Raw genomic sequence first — 19,623 nt, forward strand, 5'->3', positions numbered from 1 at the left:
AGGTCTCAGATCAGAGTGAGATTTTCTTTGGAAGCACATGGAACAATAGCTCAGCTTGCCCTTCTTACTGGAGCACCACACTATGGAAACTACATATCTGAATAGTTTTGCACATACACACATACACATATTTTTTTAAACACAAAGCAAAGGTTTCAAAACATATCACCAACAGAGGAAGCAGCCTGAAACTCCTAGCAGGGGCCAACTGATCTGGAAGAATCTCACAGCACTGTAACAGCAAATTTCTCCTCAAATCTCCAACAAACTCTTGTGCACGTGGCTGTTGCAGGATGCTGCTTTTCACCCCTGTCCCATATGACTCAAACCCACAAAGTCCAGAGACACATTTGATGATCAAAAAAACCCTCCACATGGTGCATTTGAAGAGGCAAAACTGACAGCTCTGAAAAAAACAAAAAAATTAACTGTAGGAATATAATTGTAGGCTACAAAAGTATCATTTCCATCCTCAAAAAGCTTAGTGCAGGTCTGGGAGCAAATCAGCACAGGAAGGAGGTAATTTCCTAATCAAACTTCTAATGTCCTCTACATGGAAAACTGGCTCCAGTGTCTTCTTGGAAAAGGGTAAATGAAATACAGCCATTAAGCAGGACTGAATTTACCTATTTTCAGCTAACAAGTACTCATGTAAAAACATGGATATTTTAGCACAAGAATCCCAAACAGAATCCCAGACATTCTATTTTTACCAACAAACACTTCGGCATTCCTCCTGAGGACAAAAGCTTGCATTTTCAGCAGGTAAACACAGTTAATTCACTCAAGCCAAGTAAGTGTAAACAAATTTTTAAAAATTAAGGCAAGATTAGGAAATGTTCCTTTTATTTCCTTTTTTTTTTTTTTAATCAACCCTTGAAAATGTTATTTTACAGCTACAGAAAATGTGACTTTTGCCTGACTTTTGTATTGGGTCAGCCAAACTTGAAGGAAAACAAGAAATCTCTCTGTAACCGAGGGTAAACCCTCACTTTAATAGGCATTGTTCCCAAAGGAGGAGAAAATTCAATTGCTAAAATGGTAGCATAATCTTTTCATTATTATTTCAGGAGCTCAGAGTTAATTGGACAAGTTTAGCACCCTGTGAATGACTGTGCATCCTTACTTCTCCACAATAAATTATCTATAATTACTTCCATTTCTCTGAAACCAGGAGATAGCTCTCATTAGCATTACTCTGAAAGAAGCCTTTTGCTCTTTTGGGGACTTAGAGAGGCCCCATCACTATCGCATCTGAGCAGCCCACAACACCTCTCATACACAGGGAAATGTTCTTATTTCATCTTACACATAACTGCGCAAAGGCCCCACATGCCTACAGTGAAGTTACCCCAGTACTTATACCTCAGGCTTGACTACAGTTTAGCATCTGTCTTTCACCTACTCACGTCCCAGCAGGCTCCTGGGACCAGGCATCCCTGCCCTCACCTGAGCCAAGCTGCGAGCTCCAGCACATCTTCTCGAAGCCCAGGACAAAGACTGAGTGGTCGCAACCAGGTGAGACACCTTGGCCTGATCCACCTGGCAGGTCATGACTCCTCATCTCCCCCTTTCCATAAAGGGCATGCCTTAAACTCAGGCCATACCCCACTCACAGGACACTTGTGCTCCCTTCTGCAGGAGCATTTGCATTTTCTAGGAAATGATTAAGGACACCTGGTGCCAGAGGGAAACACCATAAGCCAGGCTGTGCCATGGTTAACTCATCACTCAACAGAGGGGACATCTGTCAGGTGTGCTCCACCATCTCCTGTGTTTTAGAAGACAAAACTTGCTCTTTGAAATACCAGCCCAGTAGTGTGCATCTGCCCCTCCGCACTCATCACTGACCCCTGTAATTGCTTCCCTGCATCTGAACGCACACACACCAGTTGTCTTAGTAAAGCAGGTGTTTCTGAAGCCAAAGGATCTCGCAACACATGGTCCAAGGTCTAAGTCCCATACCAGAAGGACTTTTTTCAAAACTGGGAATAATTTTCCTCCCTCCACATCCTTTAAAAGAGATCAGAAATAGATGCACAACACAACAGTAAGACTACATACAAAGGTAAAGATTATTTGCAGTTTCAGCACACTTCTGCTTGTCTTCAGGATCACGCTGGCTCCCCTGTTAATTGCAATGATATAGCATAGCTCATGCTGAGTTCTACTTTGTTGGGCTGGTTTGGCTGAGCTGGTATTCTCATGCTGATTGTACTTTCCCTCACAATCCCCAAATCCTCTTCAACTGCTACTTTTCAGAGGGCAGCACCATACACATACAGTTTCTGGATGCATAACTAGCTTTCAGCTGCATTAAAATGCATCCAGTTTACGCAGTTATAAAACTGCAGGACTTCCCACTTTTCCTCATTATACACCACTCTTCACCTAGAATACAAGTGTTACAAATAGGGATTTTATATATTCTAGAACAACAAAGCCAGTGCGTTGAGGACCCCTAAGTACAAGCATCACCCTCCAGGTGCAAAAACAAAAGCTCGGAAAGGAGGGGACTAGAATTCAATGAAGAAAATGGCCCAGTCACCAGGATTTCCTGCAACTGTTCTGGGTCTCCTCTATTCATTACATTTAGCTTTCTACAGCACACTTTACTAACTAGGGTGGAGAGTGGGACCCAAGTCTTCCTCCAGGCTAGGAAAATTTCATTCAATTTTCATTTTTCACTCTTGCACCGCACAGAAAATCCATAGGCTTAATAAGAAGCTTGAAGTCAAGTACTTGGACACTTCAGATGGCATCCCTTCTAGACCTGAGACAGGTGTTGAGCAAACATCCTTCTAGACTGAGCAAAAACTTATACCTCAACCCTGAGGACAAGCCTGACAGGAAAGTCCTCACAGTTCCCTCAGGATCCCACCACCCTTTTTCTTCTTCTTTTGTTGTTGTTGTTACTGTTTGTTGTTGTAAGAGCAAGATCTTAGGGATAAGAGATCAGCCTCTACCTGTGAAGCTGAATCTTAAGGTATAGCTTTCTGAAGCTTGGAAGTTCAAAGCTAAGGTTCTAAAACTAGCCTAGCTTACATTCTAGTTCTGCACATTTAAGTTAAATTCAGCATGAAACTTTCTTTGACCCAAAAAGTCAAGTCTGTTTTCATCCCTGGGAGTTTTACAAATACTTCTTGTTTTGCCTAAGTTACAAACACTGTGGGAACAGGGATGTAGCTTGATTTGAATATAAACATTAGAACTGATGTGTCCCCTCTCTGAAGTACGCCCAGAATCTCCCGAAGCGAAGATGCTTTCAAGCATTATACAATAGCTGGATACGGATATAAACATGCTAAGAAAAGATCTGAAATAGAACAAAAATAACCCTATGGTAATTGAGAGCTGTAAAGTATGGCAAGTATATTACTACCTACCCATGTAAAGTAATCATCTCACACCAGTGAGATAATCTTCTGGTGTTAAACAGAACTGTACTCACTCCATCTGTAAGAATTAACAGATGGAGCAACTCTTCGGGCTTTACGTAACAGTAATTGAACAAATCCTCACAATGGCCACATGATTTCATGCACAAGCCAGGGCAGTCTACAAAAAAAAAAGAGCTTTGCTGCCAGGTTGGAAAATTCCAGGTCGCGTAGGCCAGAGAGCTCCATGAAAGCCATCAGCCTGATGCCTTGGATCAGCCTGCCTCATCCTCCAGGATATCCTCTTTGCTGCACACTGGGACCAAGAACAGAAAATCCAGAAACAAAGCAGCTGCAACAGACACCTTCATCATCTGCAGGAAGAAGTTCTTGGACTACTTCATCTGTAAGAAGGGGAGACACCTATCCACACACCTCACTATACTAGAAGTCAGTCTGAATAAAGAAAATATGGGAAAGTTCATAGCATTTGGGATGTAGGAGAATTCAGTGTCCCCACCGACAGCCCGTGGTACAAGCAGGTAACCTCTCTCATGTCACTCACTTCACAGCCACGAGCACCAGCTCTCTTGTGGGGTAGCAAGGCTGGAGGTGGGTGTGTGAAATGCAAGAGTTCCCCATTAGTACAGGCAGGAAAAGAAACCTCCCCACCAGGTAACACCCACCTAGCTACCCACGTGTATATGTACATACGTGAATCTCTACTTATCTAAAAGGGCAAGAAATAGCAGAATAAGCAAGGCACTTCAACTGCACCTTAACTGGAGAAGGAAAGACTCCATTACAGGTGGGAAATGCAGAGAGGGACAATATTTTGTATCTTCACATGGGCTCTCCCTCCTGCCCAAAAGTAAGCATCACCATTAGCACCAGCAGACCTCCCTTACCTCTCTGAGGTGCTGGACACAGGGGTAACTGCATGGGGCACCCCAGGAGTTCACCTCTGAGAAAGCCTCAGAGCCATGCTGGACATGGAGCCGCCATCTCCATACCCCTCACCTGGGGGTCCTGCAGGGCTCTGTCCCCTCCCCACCTACTACACCTCTCTACAAAATACCTCAGATATCTTGGACCAGAAACACATAGATGATGCACAGGCCTTTATCTCCTGTACATGAAATATATACAGAAATCTCCCATCACATCTAACAGCAAGTGAAAATCAACACCTGAAAGAAAATTCAGCTCATTGAAACTGAACCTCGACCAGATCCAGGTGGGGGAAAGAACCCATTGTCGTGGTTTAACCCCAGCCAGCAACTAAACACCACGCAGCCGCTCACTCACTCCCCCCCACCCAGTGGGATGGGGGAGAAAATCAGGAAAAGAAGCAAAACCCGTGGGTTGAGATAAGAACAGTTTAATAGAACAGAAAAAGAAGAAACTAATAATGATAATGATAACACTAATAAAATGACAACAGCAATAATGAAAGGATTGGAATGTACAAATGATGCGCAGTGCAATTGCTCACCACCCGCCGACCGACACCCCGCCAGTCCCCGAGCGGCGAATCCCTGCCCCCACTTCCCTGTTCCTATACTAGATGGGACGTCACATGGTATGGAATACACCGTTGGCCAGTTTGGGTCAGGTGCCCTGGCTGTGTCCTGTGCCAACTTCTTGTGCCCCTCCAGCTTTCTCACTGGCTGGGCATGAGAAGCTGAAAAATCCTTGACATTAGTCTAAACACTACTGAGCAACAACTGAAAACATCAGTGTTATCAACATTCTTCACATACTGAACTCAAAACATAGCACTGTACCAGCTACTAGGAAGACAGTTAACTCTATCCCAGCTGAAACCAGGACACCCATCCAAATCTACTAACTGTGTAATATCCCATCTGCTGTTGCTGAAAATGCCTGCCCCCCCAAACTAATGAAGCGTTTCACACCTTTCGGATTCTTTTGCTCTTCCAAACAGGATTTGTAAAAAAAAAAAAAAAAAAAAATAGTTGGCAGAATAAAACCTGCACTGAGGTAGCTGTTCATTCCCCTCCCAGCAAAACGAGTGACTGGGGGATAAATAAAATAAGGCAGGTGTTCTGCTGCCACCACATGGTCACCAATAGACCGAGGCAGAGTTTTAAAATAAAATGTTTGTGCTTCTTCAGAATACATCAATTCACTAAGCCTATCATTTTTATGTATTTCCTTAACTCATCTCCAGTTGGGTTTACTTGTTGCAAATCCATCAGATGACCACGTTCCCAGCCTGCCTAGTAGGTCTGCCCTGCAACCATGTTGGATCCAGAGATTTCAAGGTTCATCACACACTCGGGCCTTAGCTCTGGGGAGCAAGTTATTTTCAGTAAGATTTCTGAAAATCAGCTTTGTAGCCAACTCAGGACACACATATCAAATACTCCTGGTTAGCGACTCACTCTGGAGTGATATCTGGAAGGGGGGAGGTGGGATCCATCCCCCTACTCTTAAGACCTCTAGAGCAGTCTCTGGCATGACTCATGCAAGACAAGGACACCACCACCAGTATTTATTCCAGTGACTCCTCTCACCAAAAAGCACTTAAAGAGAGAGAAAAGACTGCCTTTCTGCAGCCATAATTTAAAACACCCTGTTGGCATTTTTATTTTTACTAAGAAAAGTGCAAATCCCAGCATTAGCTTGGCCAAACTCTGGAAAGAAAAAATAAATCCTCTTTGGAAAATATGCTCTTGAAAGGTACACTATGCCAAAAACCTGTCTTAATTAGAAATATCAAAATAAAGGTATGGATTAGTATTCAAGGCCTAGAGACTCCTCTAGACTCTCTACACCAGTTTTACAAGATATTACAGCCCTGCATATGATAGCTGCACACCTCTAAAAATGTTATAAACTGTACAAAAAATAAAATTGCATTTTCTATCAACCCCAAATCTGTGTGTTTTCTTTTCAGTGTGCAGAGGAGCAATTTGCTACTCCATTCTTTCACATCTCATCAGTAATAATTTTTCCATCAGTTTTTTTGTATTTTAGAGGTGCTTTTTTCCCTCAACAGCCCTGAAAAAATATCTCAATGACTCATTAGCTCTTCTCAGAATACAGGCATTCATGAAATTCCGTGCAGCTTTGTTTACTGTGGAATTCAGCTCAAAGCTTGAAAAACAAATCATGAAGGACCGCTGTAAAAATTCAGTAGCAACATACCCATCTCAGAGGGGAAGAAATGTGTATCCAACTTTATTTCTCTTTCTGTGGAATGTGAACAAGTTTGTGAGATACCCAATTTAAAAAAAAAAAAGCTCTGTAAATGAATGAGGGAAAGTTGCCAGTGGTATTACATTTTGGTGACAAGGATTTCCAACAGTTAGTCCTCTTAGGAGTCACTTCCAGTCTTTATTAATGAAGAATGACACTGTCTGTGATGTAGCCAAATCTTTGTGCAGGCATGTGAAAAACACCATCACTGAGGCCTAGAAGTGACAAAAGGCTGTAATTTCAAAATAGTTAGAGAACAAGTGTTAGGATGATTCAGCTGCATACCATAAAACAGGTTATAACTAAAACGTTTATTGTCTCTGTGTATCATGAGAATTTCATGACCGTATGGTTTAATACCACTTAATAGATTAAAGGTACCGCTTTAGGCGTTTAGTGTGCTGTAGCACTAGTCCTTGTCTTATATCAGTGAAGTGCAATACAGATTGGTATGTGGAACGTAGTGCTTGTAGTGGAAACAGGCTGATTCCCATTACAGTATCAGCCTGAAAACGTGCTTGCCACTTTGTCCCTCAAGGTAATTCACCAACCACAGGTACAGTCATACATCACCCTTTCCACAATCTGCCTTGGAGGGACAGATTTTTGAGACGGGAATACTCAAAAAGCTTTAGGATCCATAAGATAAGCAAGTCATCTGGCTTGGGCTGGGATGGTTGTGGAGTCCACACTGATCTTCTCATTTAACATGAAAGGCTAAATTCAACATGAGCATTTGGGATGACTATTTTCAGCTGTCATTGATATTACTTGACCAAAACTCAAGAAAAAGATGGCCACAATAGCAGCCTGTGTTCCAGAAAGTCATTTACAGTAAGACAAATTACTGTCATTTATTTTACCCTAAAATACTTCTGTTGACATATGTCAGTGCTTTATTGTGATAGTTTTGACTTCAGTGAAGAACTCGTAGGAATCCTTTGCTCCCTCTCTTCCTATGCCTGAGGCTTTCATCCCACCAAATGGCAAGTTCAGATCTCTAACGAGCCAGCAGTTGGTCCACACCAATCCAGCCTGTAGTCTTTGTGCCACCCGATGAACGCGTCCCACATTGCTGGACCACACAGTGGCTGCCAGGCCGTATTTCACATTGTTGGCTCTTTCGATCACTTCTTCTTCTGTATCAAATGCTACCACACATGTCACAGGACCAAAGATCTCTTCTTGCATGCAACAAGATTCGTCCTTGACTTCGGCAATAACTGTGGGCAACATGAAATAGCCTTTCTGGTTGCCAGTTGGGAGAGCCAAGGAATCCACTCCCTCTCCGCAGAGGACTCTGGCTCCTTCAGCTTGGGCTTTCTTAACATAGCTCCTTACCTGGGGAAGCAGCAGGAAAACATCACTGCTAAAGGACACCAAATCCTGAGGGTCCACCTCTCCGGTCTGGACACATCAACAGGAGCCCCTGAATATCTCCAACTGGCTCACACTGCCTTTACTTCCCTCCCAACAACAGAGGTCATTCCCTAGCTTTTGTTGTTATGTTTCTGTAAAAGTAAGGCTGGGTATTTCTTGCTGTAAAACAATCTTTCTCTCTCTCCAGGCAACACCAGTGGCCCTTCTTGCTAAGTATTCTCAAAAGGGTAGGGCCCCTGGTGAAAACACAAGTGGTTCCAGAGCCTCCCTGTCTTCTTCCAGGACCTTGGGCAGTTTGCCACATATTCCATGCCACGGTTCACTCATTTACTCAAAGGGATCAGTAATATTTTCCTACCTCACAGGCAGGCTTGTTAAATGTTTACATGCCACTAGGATGACAAAGCCATGAATGCTGCAGAAAATCTCATCAATAAATAATTAAAGCTGTTTCCATGGCTGCTGCTATCGTATGCTACCTTGAACACATAGGACATGCTATAGATCTACTTCTGCTGTTCTGAAATCATTGCCTGGTTTCTCTCCCTGTAGAAACACCACAGAGATACCACCGGGCCTTCTTTCTCTTTTTCTTCTTTCAACCACCTTGGTAGGTTAGACTTGGAAGTCCTCTGTGGTGCCACAGACCGAGGACCTTGGGAAGTGGGTGTTTCTGCCGCTCTACTGAACAGGCCTGGAGAAACTGCTGAGGCGTCAGGGAGCATGACAAAGGTTTGGCTTTCTCTCTCTGTGGTTTTCGGTCTGCTTCTTGCTTATGCTGATTGTGTCAGACAGTTTTGGGACGTGAGCATCTGCTCTCCTGAACTCTGACACCACAAAAATTCATTTCATATAAGCCACTAAAGCAGACTATGTTTAACTGTGCACCAACTCAGCTTCCCTCTGCATATACCCAATTCAAATTACTGCAAGCAGTCCTAGCAAACTGGTCTTGTACTCCCCAGAATTTGCCAAAGAGTGATTTAAAAATAAAACTTTTACCTTGTTAACGTTGCCTTATTAGGCAAATAAGTGATCTCAGCAAATGCAATATTAAAAATCCATGAAAATATTGCTGAACTGTAGGATTGCTTAGTATAAACTCAGGATTTAGATTTACACATTTTGAATTATTTCACTTCAAATGGGAAAAAAATATTGTTTGTCATTTGAAGTTATTTTCCCCATGGAGTTGATTTTTCTGGAGTAATCACGTGATCCCAGGCCACAGGCCACAGAAACCTTATCAAAAAGATACCTCATAATAATGGCTTTGAATCATCATCCCTCAGAGCTAATCTTGGAGAGGACATGGTCCTTTCCATACACCTCTGAAATCACCTTTCATAGCCCTCTAAAAGATGAGATGAGACCATGTAAACTCCACATAACATCACCTTTTCTAGATGCTCTTTACTTATTAGTGCTCCCACGTCGACTGTAGGATCTGAGGGGTTCCCAACCTTCCACTTCTTCGCTTCTGCCACAAACCTCTTCAAAAACTCACTGTATATGCCCCTCTGAACAAAGATCCTGGAGGTGCAGAGACAGATCTCACCCTACCAAAAAGAAACAAACAAGAAAAACAACAGTATTAGTTCAGATTACATTGTACTATTGATGAGTATTAATAAGAGTCACATCCCAGAACGAGGCTTGCGTCCCTGCATCCTCAGGAGTACAAACTACATTCACCAACACTACAAAGTAGGATTTTTCCCAGATTAAAAAGGAAAAGAGAAGAAAAAGACAAAACAGCAATAACAGGATGGCACAGTCACTTACTAATGCAAATAAATTTGTTTTTTCATTAATTGCACCCTGTCTTCTCCAGCATTTTTCATAGGAAAAGTGATTTCCAATTCTGAATTATCTCTGTCTTCATTTCCTGATAATCCCTTTCTGATACCAAGCTATTTTTCTGAACATTTGCCCTGATACAGTTTCATGGCTTTGGTGATCTCTCCTAAGGGTGGTGATGAGGGAAGAGGAACATTGATAGAATTCTGGGGGGAGTCTCCTAATTTAATTCCAGAAAATCAGCAAGCTTCCCACTTATTTGCAGGGTTGGATTTAAAACAGCTGCTTTCTGGAAGGATAAGCAATATAACTATTTTGAAAGGGATAATGACACCTTGTTATTTTCTGATGGAGAGTACTAGGAAGAGCCCTTTATAATTTTGTTTCCCTGCTTATGGAATAATGAAATTTTTTTCATATTTTTCTATTTACAGTTTGCCTACAACAGAGAATCTTGAAACAGACCTTGACAATTTAGGATTTGCATCCAAAGGTACATGCACGTACACACACACACACACTCGCAGACACATAACAGGGTTTATATGCTACAGAGGTGGGAGGGACCTGGTTGGCAAAGCTGGACCTCAGGGTCGTGGGGATGCACTGTGTCAAGTCGGCATCATCGAAGATGATTGCGGGGTTTTTGCCTCCCAGTTCCAGCGAAAGCCGTTTGCAGTGCGGAGCACTTTTCTCTGTGATCCGCTGGGCTGTCAGCGTGCTTCCCGTGAAGGAGATCAGAGGCACATCAGGATGGCAGATAAGGGCTTCTCCGGCCTTGGTGCCTGTTCCAAACACGATGTTCACCACCCCATGGGGTACTCCTGATGGGAAGAAAGGCACGCGGTCATCGTACCCTTTCCCTTGCTCTGCCAGTTTCACTTCACTGTGTTTTATCTCTGAAGTTAGAAAATTACCAGTAGCTCTAGCATGACAGAGACCAACCCTTAACTTAAGTACTAGCTGAAATGCATGATGTTTAATAACTCTGGGAGTCATGGGTTAAGAGATAAAACCAATTCCACTGATCAGTCAAGCTTGCCTGACACCCATCATCAGAGACTCAGTGTTCAGTCATTCAGGGAAAAAGCAGTTGTCCTCCCAGTGTTTCTTAATAGTGCACCAAATACAGCCACGACACAGCAACCGAGAGCTGATTCGCACTCTCTTATGCACTCATGGTTCCTCTGCTGGCACCACAGACTTACATCACCTCTAAGTGGAGCGCAGGAGAGGGAAAGGAGGCACAGGAAGAATTTTCATGAGGAGATAGTGAAAAAAAAAAATGAGCAATAGCTGGGGTGGGGAGATGGGATATTATGAGGACAGGGAGAGCTTTTTGTTCTCCAGTGCAACATTCAGCTACAGCAAACAGTTTTCCCAAATTCTTTGAGCACTTTCTGATTTCTGCAACAAAAAATATGGTGCACAGGCAAGCATTCCCATCCCACTCTCCCTCCTTAGCATACTACAGGACTTACCTGCTTTCTCCAAGAGCTTGCACATCATCCAAGCTGTGACAGATGTCATCTCACTTGGCTTGGCAACCACAGTATTTCCACATGCGATAGCAGGAGCTATTTTCCAGGTCAACAAATACAGTGGCAAATTCCAGGGACTGATTAAACCAGCTACAAAACGAAACCACAAAAGACAGGAGTTCAGTCTGCTAGGAGACAATCTCAAGCAGTTATACACCAATTCAGATTTATTAAGGGAATTTGGCTATGGCTTTTATTTCCAGACTATTGTTCAACAAATTTGCAGCTAGAAACATTTCTCAGAGGCAGATGATTTTAAAAGATTTACACAAATGATCCTAAAGGTGATCAGCCGAACTCTCTGAATAAGTTTTGCTGCTTCTTCAGGGCAGAAGCTTATATTCACAGCAGCTTTTCAGTGTTTTCTAGGAACATTGACACAAGGTTAGCCATAAAAACTATGTACATCAACTGGTCTGTGGTAACATGCTGTGTTAGCCAACAGCAAATTAATGTGTGTTAGCTCAGATCACTCTTGCTTTCTTTTGCTCTTTAGAACTTTTTTTCCCCCAATTTTAATACAAAAAATAGCGTGCATAACATACAGTGCATATTTTCCTGATACATTTTAGCTTAACTTATGAGTGCCAAATTTATCAGTGTAAGAACTGATGCTTCCATGAATTGCTGAAAGACCAGAATTTTTTCAGTAATTGCCTTTAGGAATACTTTCACCTTACATATTTAGAGGAAATAGTGAAAAACAATCTGTAATTGTTAGCTATGATTGCTCACAGAAGTCACAGGATTTCTCACTGTTTGATAGAACAGATGCAAGGAGTGCCTTTTCCAGCAATACTTATGTTCTCCACTGCTCACAAAAACTTTTAAATAGGTCCTCTAGGTTAGCCAATTTTATTTTTTAAATAATTCAAGTGTGAATGTGAAACATTCATACATATTGAGATAAAACACCTAATAATGGAATCATCACGACTCCATTACTCCTCAAGTCAGCACAGCCACTTTATTTCTGAAGCACCAGCAGCATCTAGTGGCTGAGTTCAGCAATTCCCCAGCTAAAAGCGCTTTAGCTACCCGTGTGCATTCCAGTCACAGGCTGAAATGTCACGTTGCAAGCTACTACTGCTTCTCCAAAGGCGAGGAGGATCCAGCTCTCCCTGGAGCTGCAGGAGCAGCAGCTGCATGCTTCCAAACGCCTCCCTGACCCACAGCAGTAATACTTATTTACCCACACAGACATGCACGTACGAAACATGAGAGGTTTTGAGGGTGAGAGCTACCAGGTTAAAACAGAGGCTTTTTAAGGCATGTAAGCATTCTTTTTACCATGAAGTAGCATAACTGATTTTACATAAAGTTGCTCATGCTTAAGCAGACTAGTCACGTTTAGCACATGATCCAGAGACGACAAATGCTTTTGAAAAATCCTCTTTCTTTGTTGAGCCACTACTGAGGCAGACAATCTGCCAAGCTTTTCAGCATTTCAGGAGCATCATACCAACTCCTACAGGTGCCCTCGAGGTGTAGTGCACGCAGCCCATGGTTGCCATCTCGGTGCACTCTGTTGTGTGATGAAGGATAGAAGAGGCAAAGAATCGGAAGTTGTACACAGCCCGAGGGATGTCCACTGTTCTAGCAAATGTAATAGTTTTTCCTGAAACAAAACCAAGCACACTGCTGTGTTATCATGGGCAGAAACAGTGCTTTAAACTCTGCTCTGAAAGCTGATTTGCATGTTTTTGGGGGAATGTGTTTTGTCCTGCGCCCAGGTAATCCACGGCACAGTGCAACCATAATCAATAACAACAGCTCCCCTGTAGTATTGCATTCCAAATATCTACAACCGAAGTCAAAGTCAGCAATTCTGAACAGCAATAATGCTGCAGGAATCCAAAATCAGCAACTTGTGCAAAGTTCAAGCACATCAAGGTTTCAATATTCAGCAAGACACTCTATATTTGAGATGAACAGTTCCAGTTTTTACCCTGATCCTTTGACTCTGCTTGTGCAAATGCTTCCAGGTCATGTTCAATCAGGTCTGCCAATTTGTTCAGGATCTGAGATCTTTCCAATGGACTTTTTGAGGACCAAATTGGGAAGGCAGCTTTGGCAGATTTGACAGCAGCTTCCACCTAAAAAAAGCAAAAGAGGGATGGTGAATATTAATGGAAGGCCTTAGAAAGAATATCAAACAATCAGCAGATTAACTCATATTTGAGAGGCTAATAATCCAGATCACATCATTGGGAAGACTTCACTTCTGAAGAGTTGTGACTATTGACAGCTTCTCCATTTTTGTGTTCTCAAGACACCACCTCATAACTCAAGGCAGTTTCTTTTCTTCATACTCTATTCCACTTTAACTCTTGCTTTTCTCTACATTCCACAACTTGTGGGCAACCCTCCAGGCCTGGAGAAAATGCCAGACCAGTCAACTGGTGCCAGCAAGTGCCACTGGCCCAACTCATGCAGAATCTTTTTTTCTCATGGGGGAAAGTACAAGCAAATTTGCAGAGCACATGCAGCCTCAGTCTAAATGTCCACAGTCCTTGCAACACGGGACTTCAGCCACACCAGGAAATGATGAAAGTAAGGGGTTGGGGAAGGAACAGACTGTATGCCCTGCTAGCCTTCGATTTCCTCTTCCCTTTCCCCCAGCTGGTTCATGCAAGGACTAAGAATACATTTACAGAATAGACACTCAGAGAAAATTTTTAATCTTACCTGATCATGGCTAGAAACTCATTAACGCCCTCACATTAAAAAAAAAAAAATTAGCTCCTTTCTAAAACTCTGGGGATTTAGTCAGTTCTCTCATAAGGTACCTAACGAAGTCTACAGATATGAAAGATCATTATATGCATTTCATATAGGTGCATACCAGTCTTGCCAGTATTTTGCCCGAGATGTGCATAACTACTGCACGGTCCTGCAGCCTGACCTTTCTGAATAGTGGCAGAATACCAGCACTTTTCTGAAGCAGAGTAGGCTTCAAAGGATTAAGATTCCTCAAAACATGCTCTCTTCCATCAGTCATTTCCTCTGGGCTCTTAAATGAAAGTTACCTGCATCTATTGATTTATAAGCAGTTCCTTCTCAATGTTGTTTACCAGTCTAAAGAAGTTTACCAACATCCTTCCATATTTTAATTTTCTGCCCTATTTCCTAATTTTTGCTTCCTATGTATCACTTCTTAATTGCTTCCAATGTCTAACATACGCATCAAGGTGGGCGTTTACCCAAAGCTGTCTTAGTTTCCCATCATTTTTGCTCACAAATTTCTTCAGCTTTTGGAAATCTGCCCAAGTCAATAACTAGGGGGATGCTGATGTAAGATTAATCAGATAATTCTGACCTCTCCTAATGTTGCCACATTGCTGGTTCCCATGCAGTCACTGAAGACTCCTTCCCATCAATTCCACAAAACTGAGTTCCAGATCTGTTCCTTCAGATTGTGATGGGTTTTATAAAAACCATCACAAAATAATTTACAGGCACTCCAATGATGTTTTACTAATGAGGGCACAAAAATTCAAGCGGTTGGAAATCCTCCCCCCCCCATGCACATCAAAATTTATAGTCTCCCTAAAAATAAGGACCAGAGTTTGAGGGTGGGAATGATACTGGTACGGAGGCCAGGGTGGGAATAAACCAAGTCACGCAGGTCACACGGATCACTGGCCAAGCTCAGACTTTCGACTGTAGTTCAACAACCTACTGCTCAGGTGCCAACAGCAGCAGGCTGTCGGCCACCAAACAGCTGGAGCAGGGCCAAAGGAGGCCTGGGAAAGGGGAACTGCAGCTTCTTGAGTCAGGTGCGGATGGCATGCTACCCTGAAAAGGCTCACCCTCTGTGAAACCATACCACCCTTACTAATTAACTTGTTCTTCCACCCTCCTGTCATTAGGTGCCATTGTGGTGCTGCTTCTCATCTGTCCTCTCCTCTGCAGTGCTTTCCACAAGGTGCTGTGTGCTTCAAGAGAGGGAGGGCTGGTGTGAAGTTAAGGCTATCTGCATTTTTAACGCTCCAGCGGGTTTAGAAGAAGGAAGATGTTGCATTTTCACAGGCAGCAAAAGAGAAAATCAGCAAAGGAAGGAATGAAGTGGCAGTAGATTGATTTAAAAAAAAGCAAGAGGAAAAAAAGGAGAGAGAATTGTACAGAAGTAAGAGACCATACAAAGGTTAAACAGTTACTTAGTTTGACTAGCCATAAGCAGCAAAGAAAGCCGAGCCACAAAGAAAACACGCATAAGAATTCAACTATGAACTCGTGCGTCTGAAACACTTCCTTCTGCTTTCCTCTTCTGCACAAGACAGGCACAGAGAAAGAACACATGATCCAGACGTATTGTAAAAGGTTGGTATCAAAATACCCAAAACTGCCCTCAGGACATGATATTAACTTTCCCAGGGGATGATGTGCAGGAGCAATGTTCTTTGAAGAGAGATTTTTTTAAGCAGGTACTTCCAGGACTAATTAGCTCTTACCAGCCTGTCTTTTGGAGATACAGGGCATCTGTTCAGCTTGCTTTGGTGCTGCTACTTGGAATTTAAGACATCTAGCTGGGGGGACAAATTAACCCCTGAAAAAAACCATTCGGTGTTTTTAGCAGAAACTCACTCAAATGGCCACTGCAGCTGACCTGGTGTTAAATTCCAGGGTCAGCAACAGATTTGCTGTCTGCCTCTGTTCTGCCTTCTAACCTTTCACTAAAATTAACCAAGAAAAAAATCCAGCTGGACATTGAGCCTTGCTAGAAACCAGCATCCCAAGTTCTTTGTTGGACCTGGGTCTAGATGCTTATTTTGATATCTCTAGATACCCTCTAAGTACTTCGTGATTGCATTTTCCCCTGCAGCATATTCCATCAGTCACCAGCGGATTCCAACTCTGCAGAGCCCAACCTTCTTGTATAGTTGTCTGAAGGCAGAAGTAAAGCATTCGCCAACTTCACAGGTGTTTAAAGTGGGTTCCCACTGCTATGCACAACCACTAACTCAGAAACTGAACAAGAAAACCCATTGCTCTTTAGAATACTCGAACTGTATCTCCAGAATGGCCAGCAGCCTACTTTTGTTAGGCTTTTCTGGCATTCTCACATCTCTCTTGTCTTAATGATTTTGCAAATGAATAAACAGGAAGATTTGCACCTGCACATCAAAGAGAAGTCTTTCCAGGCATAATTAGGGTTGGAATGAACTTACACAGATGTATTCTAGCAAACCCAAACTGTTACTCTTTAACCCTTGGTCATCAGCATCCAGCAAATATTTACCCAGTTGAAATTACAGTGCAAAGGTTTCTGCTGAGAGAAGCAAAGAGAAAAGACATCAATGGGACTGAAATACAAGTGAAGAGCCACACACAGTAGCAGTTTCTTTTAAAAAATGTTTTGAAAATACCGTACAGTACTTGTCAATATTTGCCAAGCCCTTTGCATTATCCAAGCTTTTCCAGTCATTTTTCTCTTCAGTAAATCTGAAACACTATGTTGGATGCACACATGTAGGTCCTTTATAAAGTAGCATCAATGAAACTGCAGCTCCCCAGATGAATGTCACATTGCCTATCCATACCTGAACATTTATAAGGTACCAGGAAACATTCATCCCACTAGAAAGAACAGGACTAAGAAACATTACATTGATGCAGAGGACAGGCTACGTTATAAGGAAGCATAAACTCATCGCAACCACTTCATCCTCTCCTCTTAATATCCAACTGCTAATACCAAAACAAGGTCTGGAAGCTTTTTACCATCTTCAGGGAAGAGTAAGCAAGCCAAAAATCCTTTTAAATGACAACTGCAGATCATCAAGACACTAAGGGAGAAATTTAGTTGTATACAGTGCCTCTAAGTTTATTTACAAAAGAGATCAATAAACCCTTTGATTGTTTATACTTAGAGCCAGTCTGAGCATTATTGTTAACTTATGTACAAGACATCTCCCATGTGAGCTGAAGGAGCTCCACTGAAGTTACTGAAGCTTTGTTGATTTACACCAGCCTAGGATCCAGCCTGTAACTTTCTAATAGCAAAATGTAAAAAAATAACAGTATTCGCTGCCACAGCAATAGATTACACAGTGCTACAATACAACGAAGAACTTATTCATTTAAGCATTAATGTCTTCATTGCTTTTCTGTTCTCTCACCTTCAGCCTCTCCCACTCAAAATATTAGTGTTATGTGCATTTACCGTTTTCACTTCTTCATACATTTGGGTAGTACTCACCTCTTCTTTGCCACTGTCTGGCACCCTGCAATAGACATCTCCGGTGGATGGATTATAGGAGTCTATGTAGGAGGAACAAGGAACAAATTTGCCTCCTATAAAGTTTTCCAGCACTAAGAGAGCCTTTGGATGAGCCATTGTTAGCCGCTTGCTTCATCTGTGATTTTCTTCTATGAGGCACCAACTTAGATTAGTAGGTCTGTATGTATTTGCACAGTGAGTCTGAACTCCTCCCCCTCTCTCCCTGTCTTCCCTGCACTGCTCGCTCTCAAGTGGGAATGAACCCTGGCAACAACAGCAGAAAAGAGGAAAGGGGAGAAAAAAAATTAGTATTTCTGTGACACTTGGTTCTTTTCTAGGAATTGAAGCAGGGAGGCAGGATCAGTTGTTAGAAAACAGCTCCTCTCTGTCTATAGGAAATAAAGTACTGAGGAAGGGGAGGAAAGAATGGTTTGACAGGGAAACTTCTCCCTATACCAGTTTTTCAAGCTACAGTCTGAAGGCATTTTGCAACAACTATACAAAATAATTCAAGACCCAAACATTTAGCCAGGGACCTGCTCCTTACCATCAGCAGACACAGAGAAAAGACACTTGGACTAGCATGTCTGCAGCTCACATTCACTGCTTTGTCATCATCAACGCTTTTCCTCGTAACCCCAAAAACAATGCTTCTGCGAAAGGAAAAGATTTTAAACATAAGAAACTCTCTTTTTTCCACCAATATCCCCAAGCATCGAACTATACAAGCAGCTGAATGGCCCTTCAATTTAAAACAGTTGAGAAGCACAATCCTACCCACTACACTCTATTGTATGTGGTTGGAAATCCAGTTTTTAAAAAAAGAAGCAAGACATAAGCTTTCATGCTTTCCCTTCCATAGATATTCCAGTGGAAGCCACCTTACTACAGAGAAGCCTGTTACATATAATTAGGTTTTTCTTTCACTTCCCAAGAACCCAAACTGCCTGGCAAGAGCTGTGTAAAAGACATTTTTCTCCAATAGAGAATGCTTAGATTATCAAACTGCTCTAAGATTGCATGCCACCTCCTTGCACTCCAGAAATATTCAAAACACTACACCCATATTGGAGAGCAGTATGTTGTCACCAGGAGATTGTGAATATCTCAATCAGCAGTTTAGAAAGTTTTTGCACCCTAGACCACTGCCAAGCCATCAAATTTCTTGTGGACCAATATGCAAACGTAGTTGGATCGAATAGAAGTGGTATGTTTTTCTTGCACAACAACAGATCATTTATATATTAACCAACTGGCGCCTCTGGGCACAGTTCAAGTCAGCGCTGAAGGGTAGTGCAGTCATGTTGAAACTGGATTAGGTAATACCTCTGGCTCTCCCAAGCTACAAACTGGGAAAGCATGCAGTAGCTTTTCTGTAGCCACAGAATACCGAGTCTCAAAATTTAATGCAACCATGTGTGAGAAGGGTTATCGGAGGTTCATCCCGTATCACACTTCCTTGTCCACAAACAGCAAGGAATTTACTGAAGTCTTAAAACTGAAGACACATTCTTCTGCCTGTAGCACTTCAGCTGTCCCCTGACTTAAAAGCAACCTAAACATTTTCAAGGTTTGAAGGCAAGTTCAAGTGGAACAGGTTCAATGCAGGAGCCTGGCATTATGAATCTCTGGAATCCCAACAAGTGCACTGAAACCTTCAGGTCTGGCATGTTGAAACTGCTAAGTATTTAAATGTGATTTCTGGACTATAAAAAGTCATAACAAATAGTGATAATTCATAAGCTTCAGTTTTAGCAATAACAGTTTTCAGATATTTCAGATTCGTAGGCTTTTTACAAAAGTCACTTCCACATAAAGCATTGCTGGTACCTCTACAAATGTGCATGCAGTCAACAGTACAATTTATCTATGTGGTCAACTGCAGGTATCTGCTGAATTGTGGCTAAAGCATGTAAGTGCAAAAAAAGTTACCTACCAAAAAAAGCATGTGGGAAGAGTAGATATGGACTGTACATGACTTTGCACTAAATAATGATCATAGGCTTTTTGTGTTCTTTACTACACAGGGCACAGCTTTACTTCAGTTAACTCCAGTGACTGATGCTCGATGCTCTGG

At 42.3% G+C, this 19,623-nt stretch overlaps 1 protein-coding gene across 1 annotated transcript; it reads right to left on the reverse strand.

The window, feature by feature from the left end:
- Nucleotides 1-6,720: 6,720 nt before the first annotated feature.
- On the reverse strand, nucleotides 6,721-17,808 carry ALDH8A1 (aldehyde dehydrogenase 8 family member A1). The gene is made up of 7 exons (XM_052784422.1): nucleotides 17,526-17,808; nucleotides 13,272-13,419; nucleotides 12,786-12,941; nucleotides 11,264-11,413; nucleotides 10,350-10,606; nucleotides 9,380-9,541; nucleotides 6,721-7,943 (listed from the first exon to the last, which is right to left on the reverse strand). The coding sequence occupies exons 1-7, from the start codon at nucleotides 17,661-17,663 to the stop codon at nucleotides 7,491-7,493; spliced, it is 1,464 nt and encodes a 487-aa protein (XP_052640382.1). The 5' UTR covers nucleotides 17,664-17,808; the 3' UTR covers nucleotides 6,721-7,490.
- Nucleotides 17,809-19,623: the final 1,815 nt, after the last annotated feature.

This window comes from Harpia harpyja, chromosome 4 (assembly GCF_026419915.1).
Source record: "Harpia harpyja isolate bHarHar1 chromosome 4, bHarHar1 primary haplotype, whole genome shotgun sequence".
Classification (NCBI taxonomy): Eukaryota; Metazoa; Chordata; class Aves; order Accipitriformes; family Accipitridae; genus Harpia; species Harpia harpyja.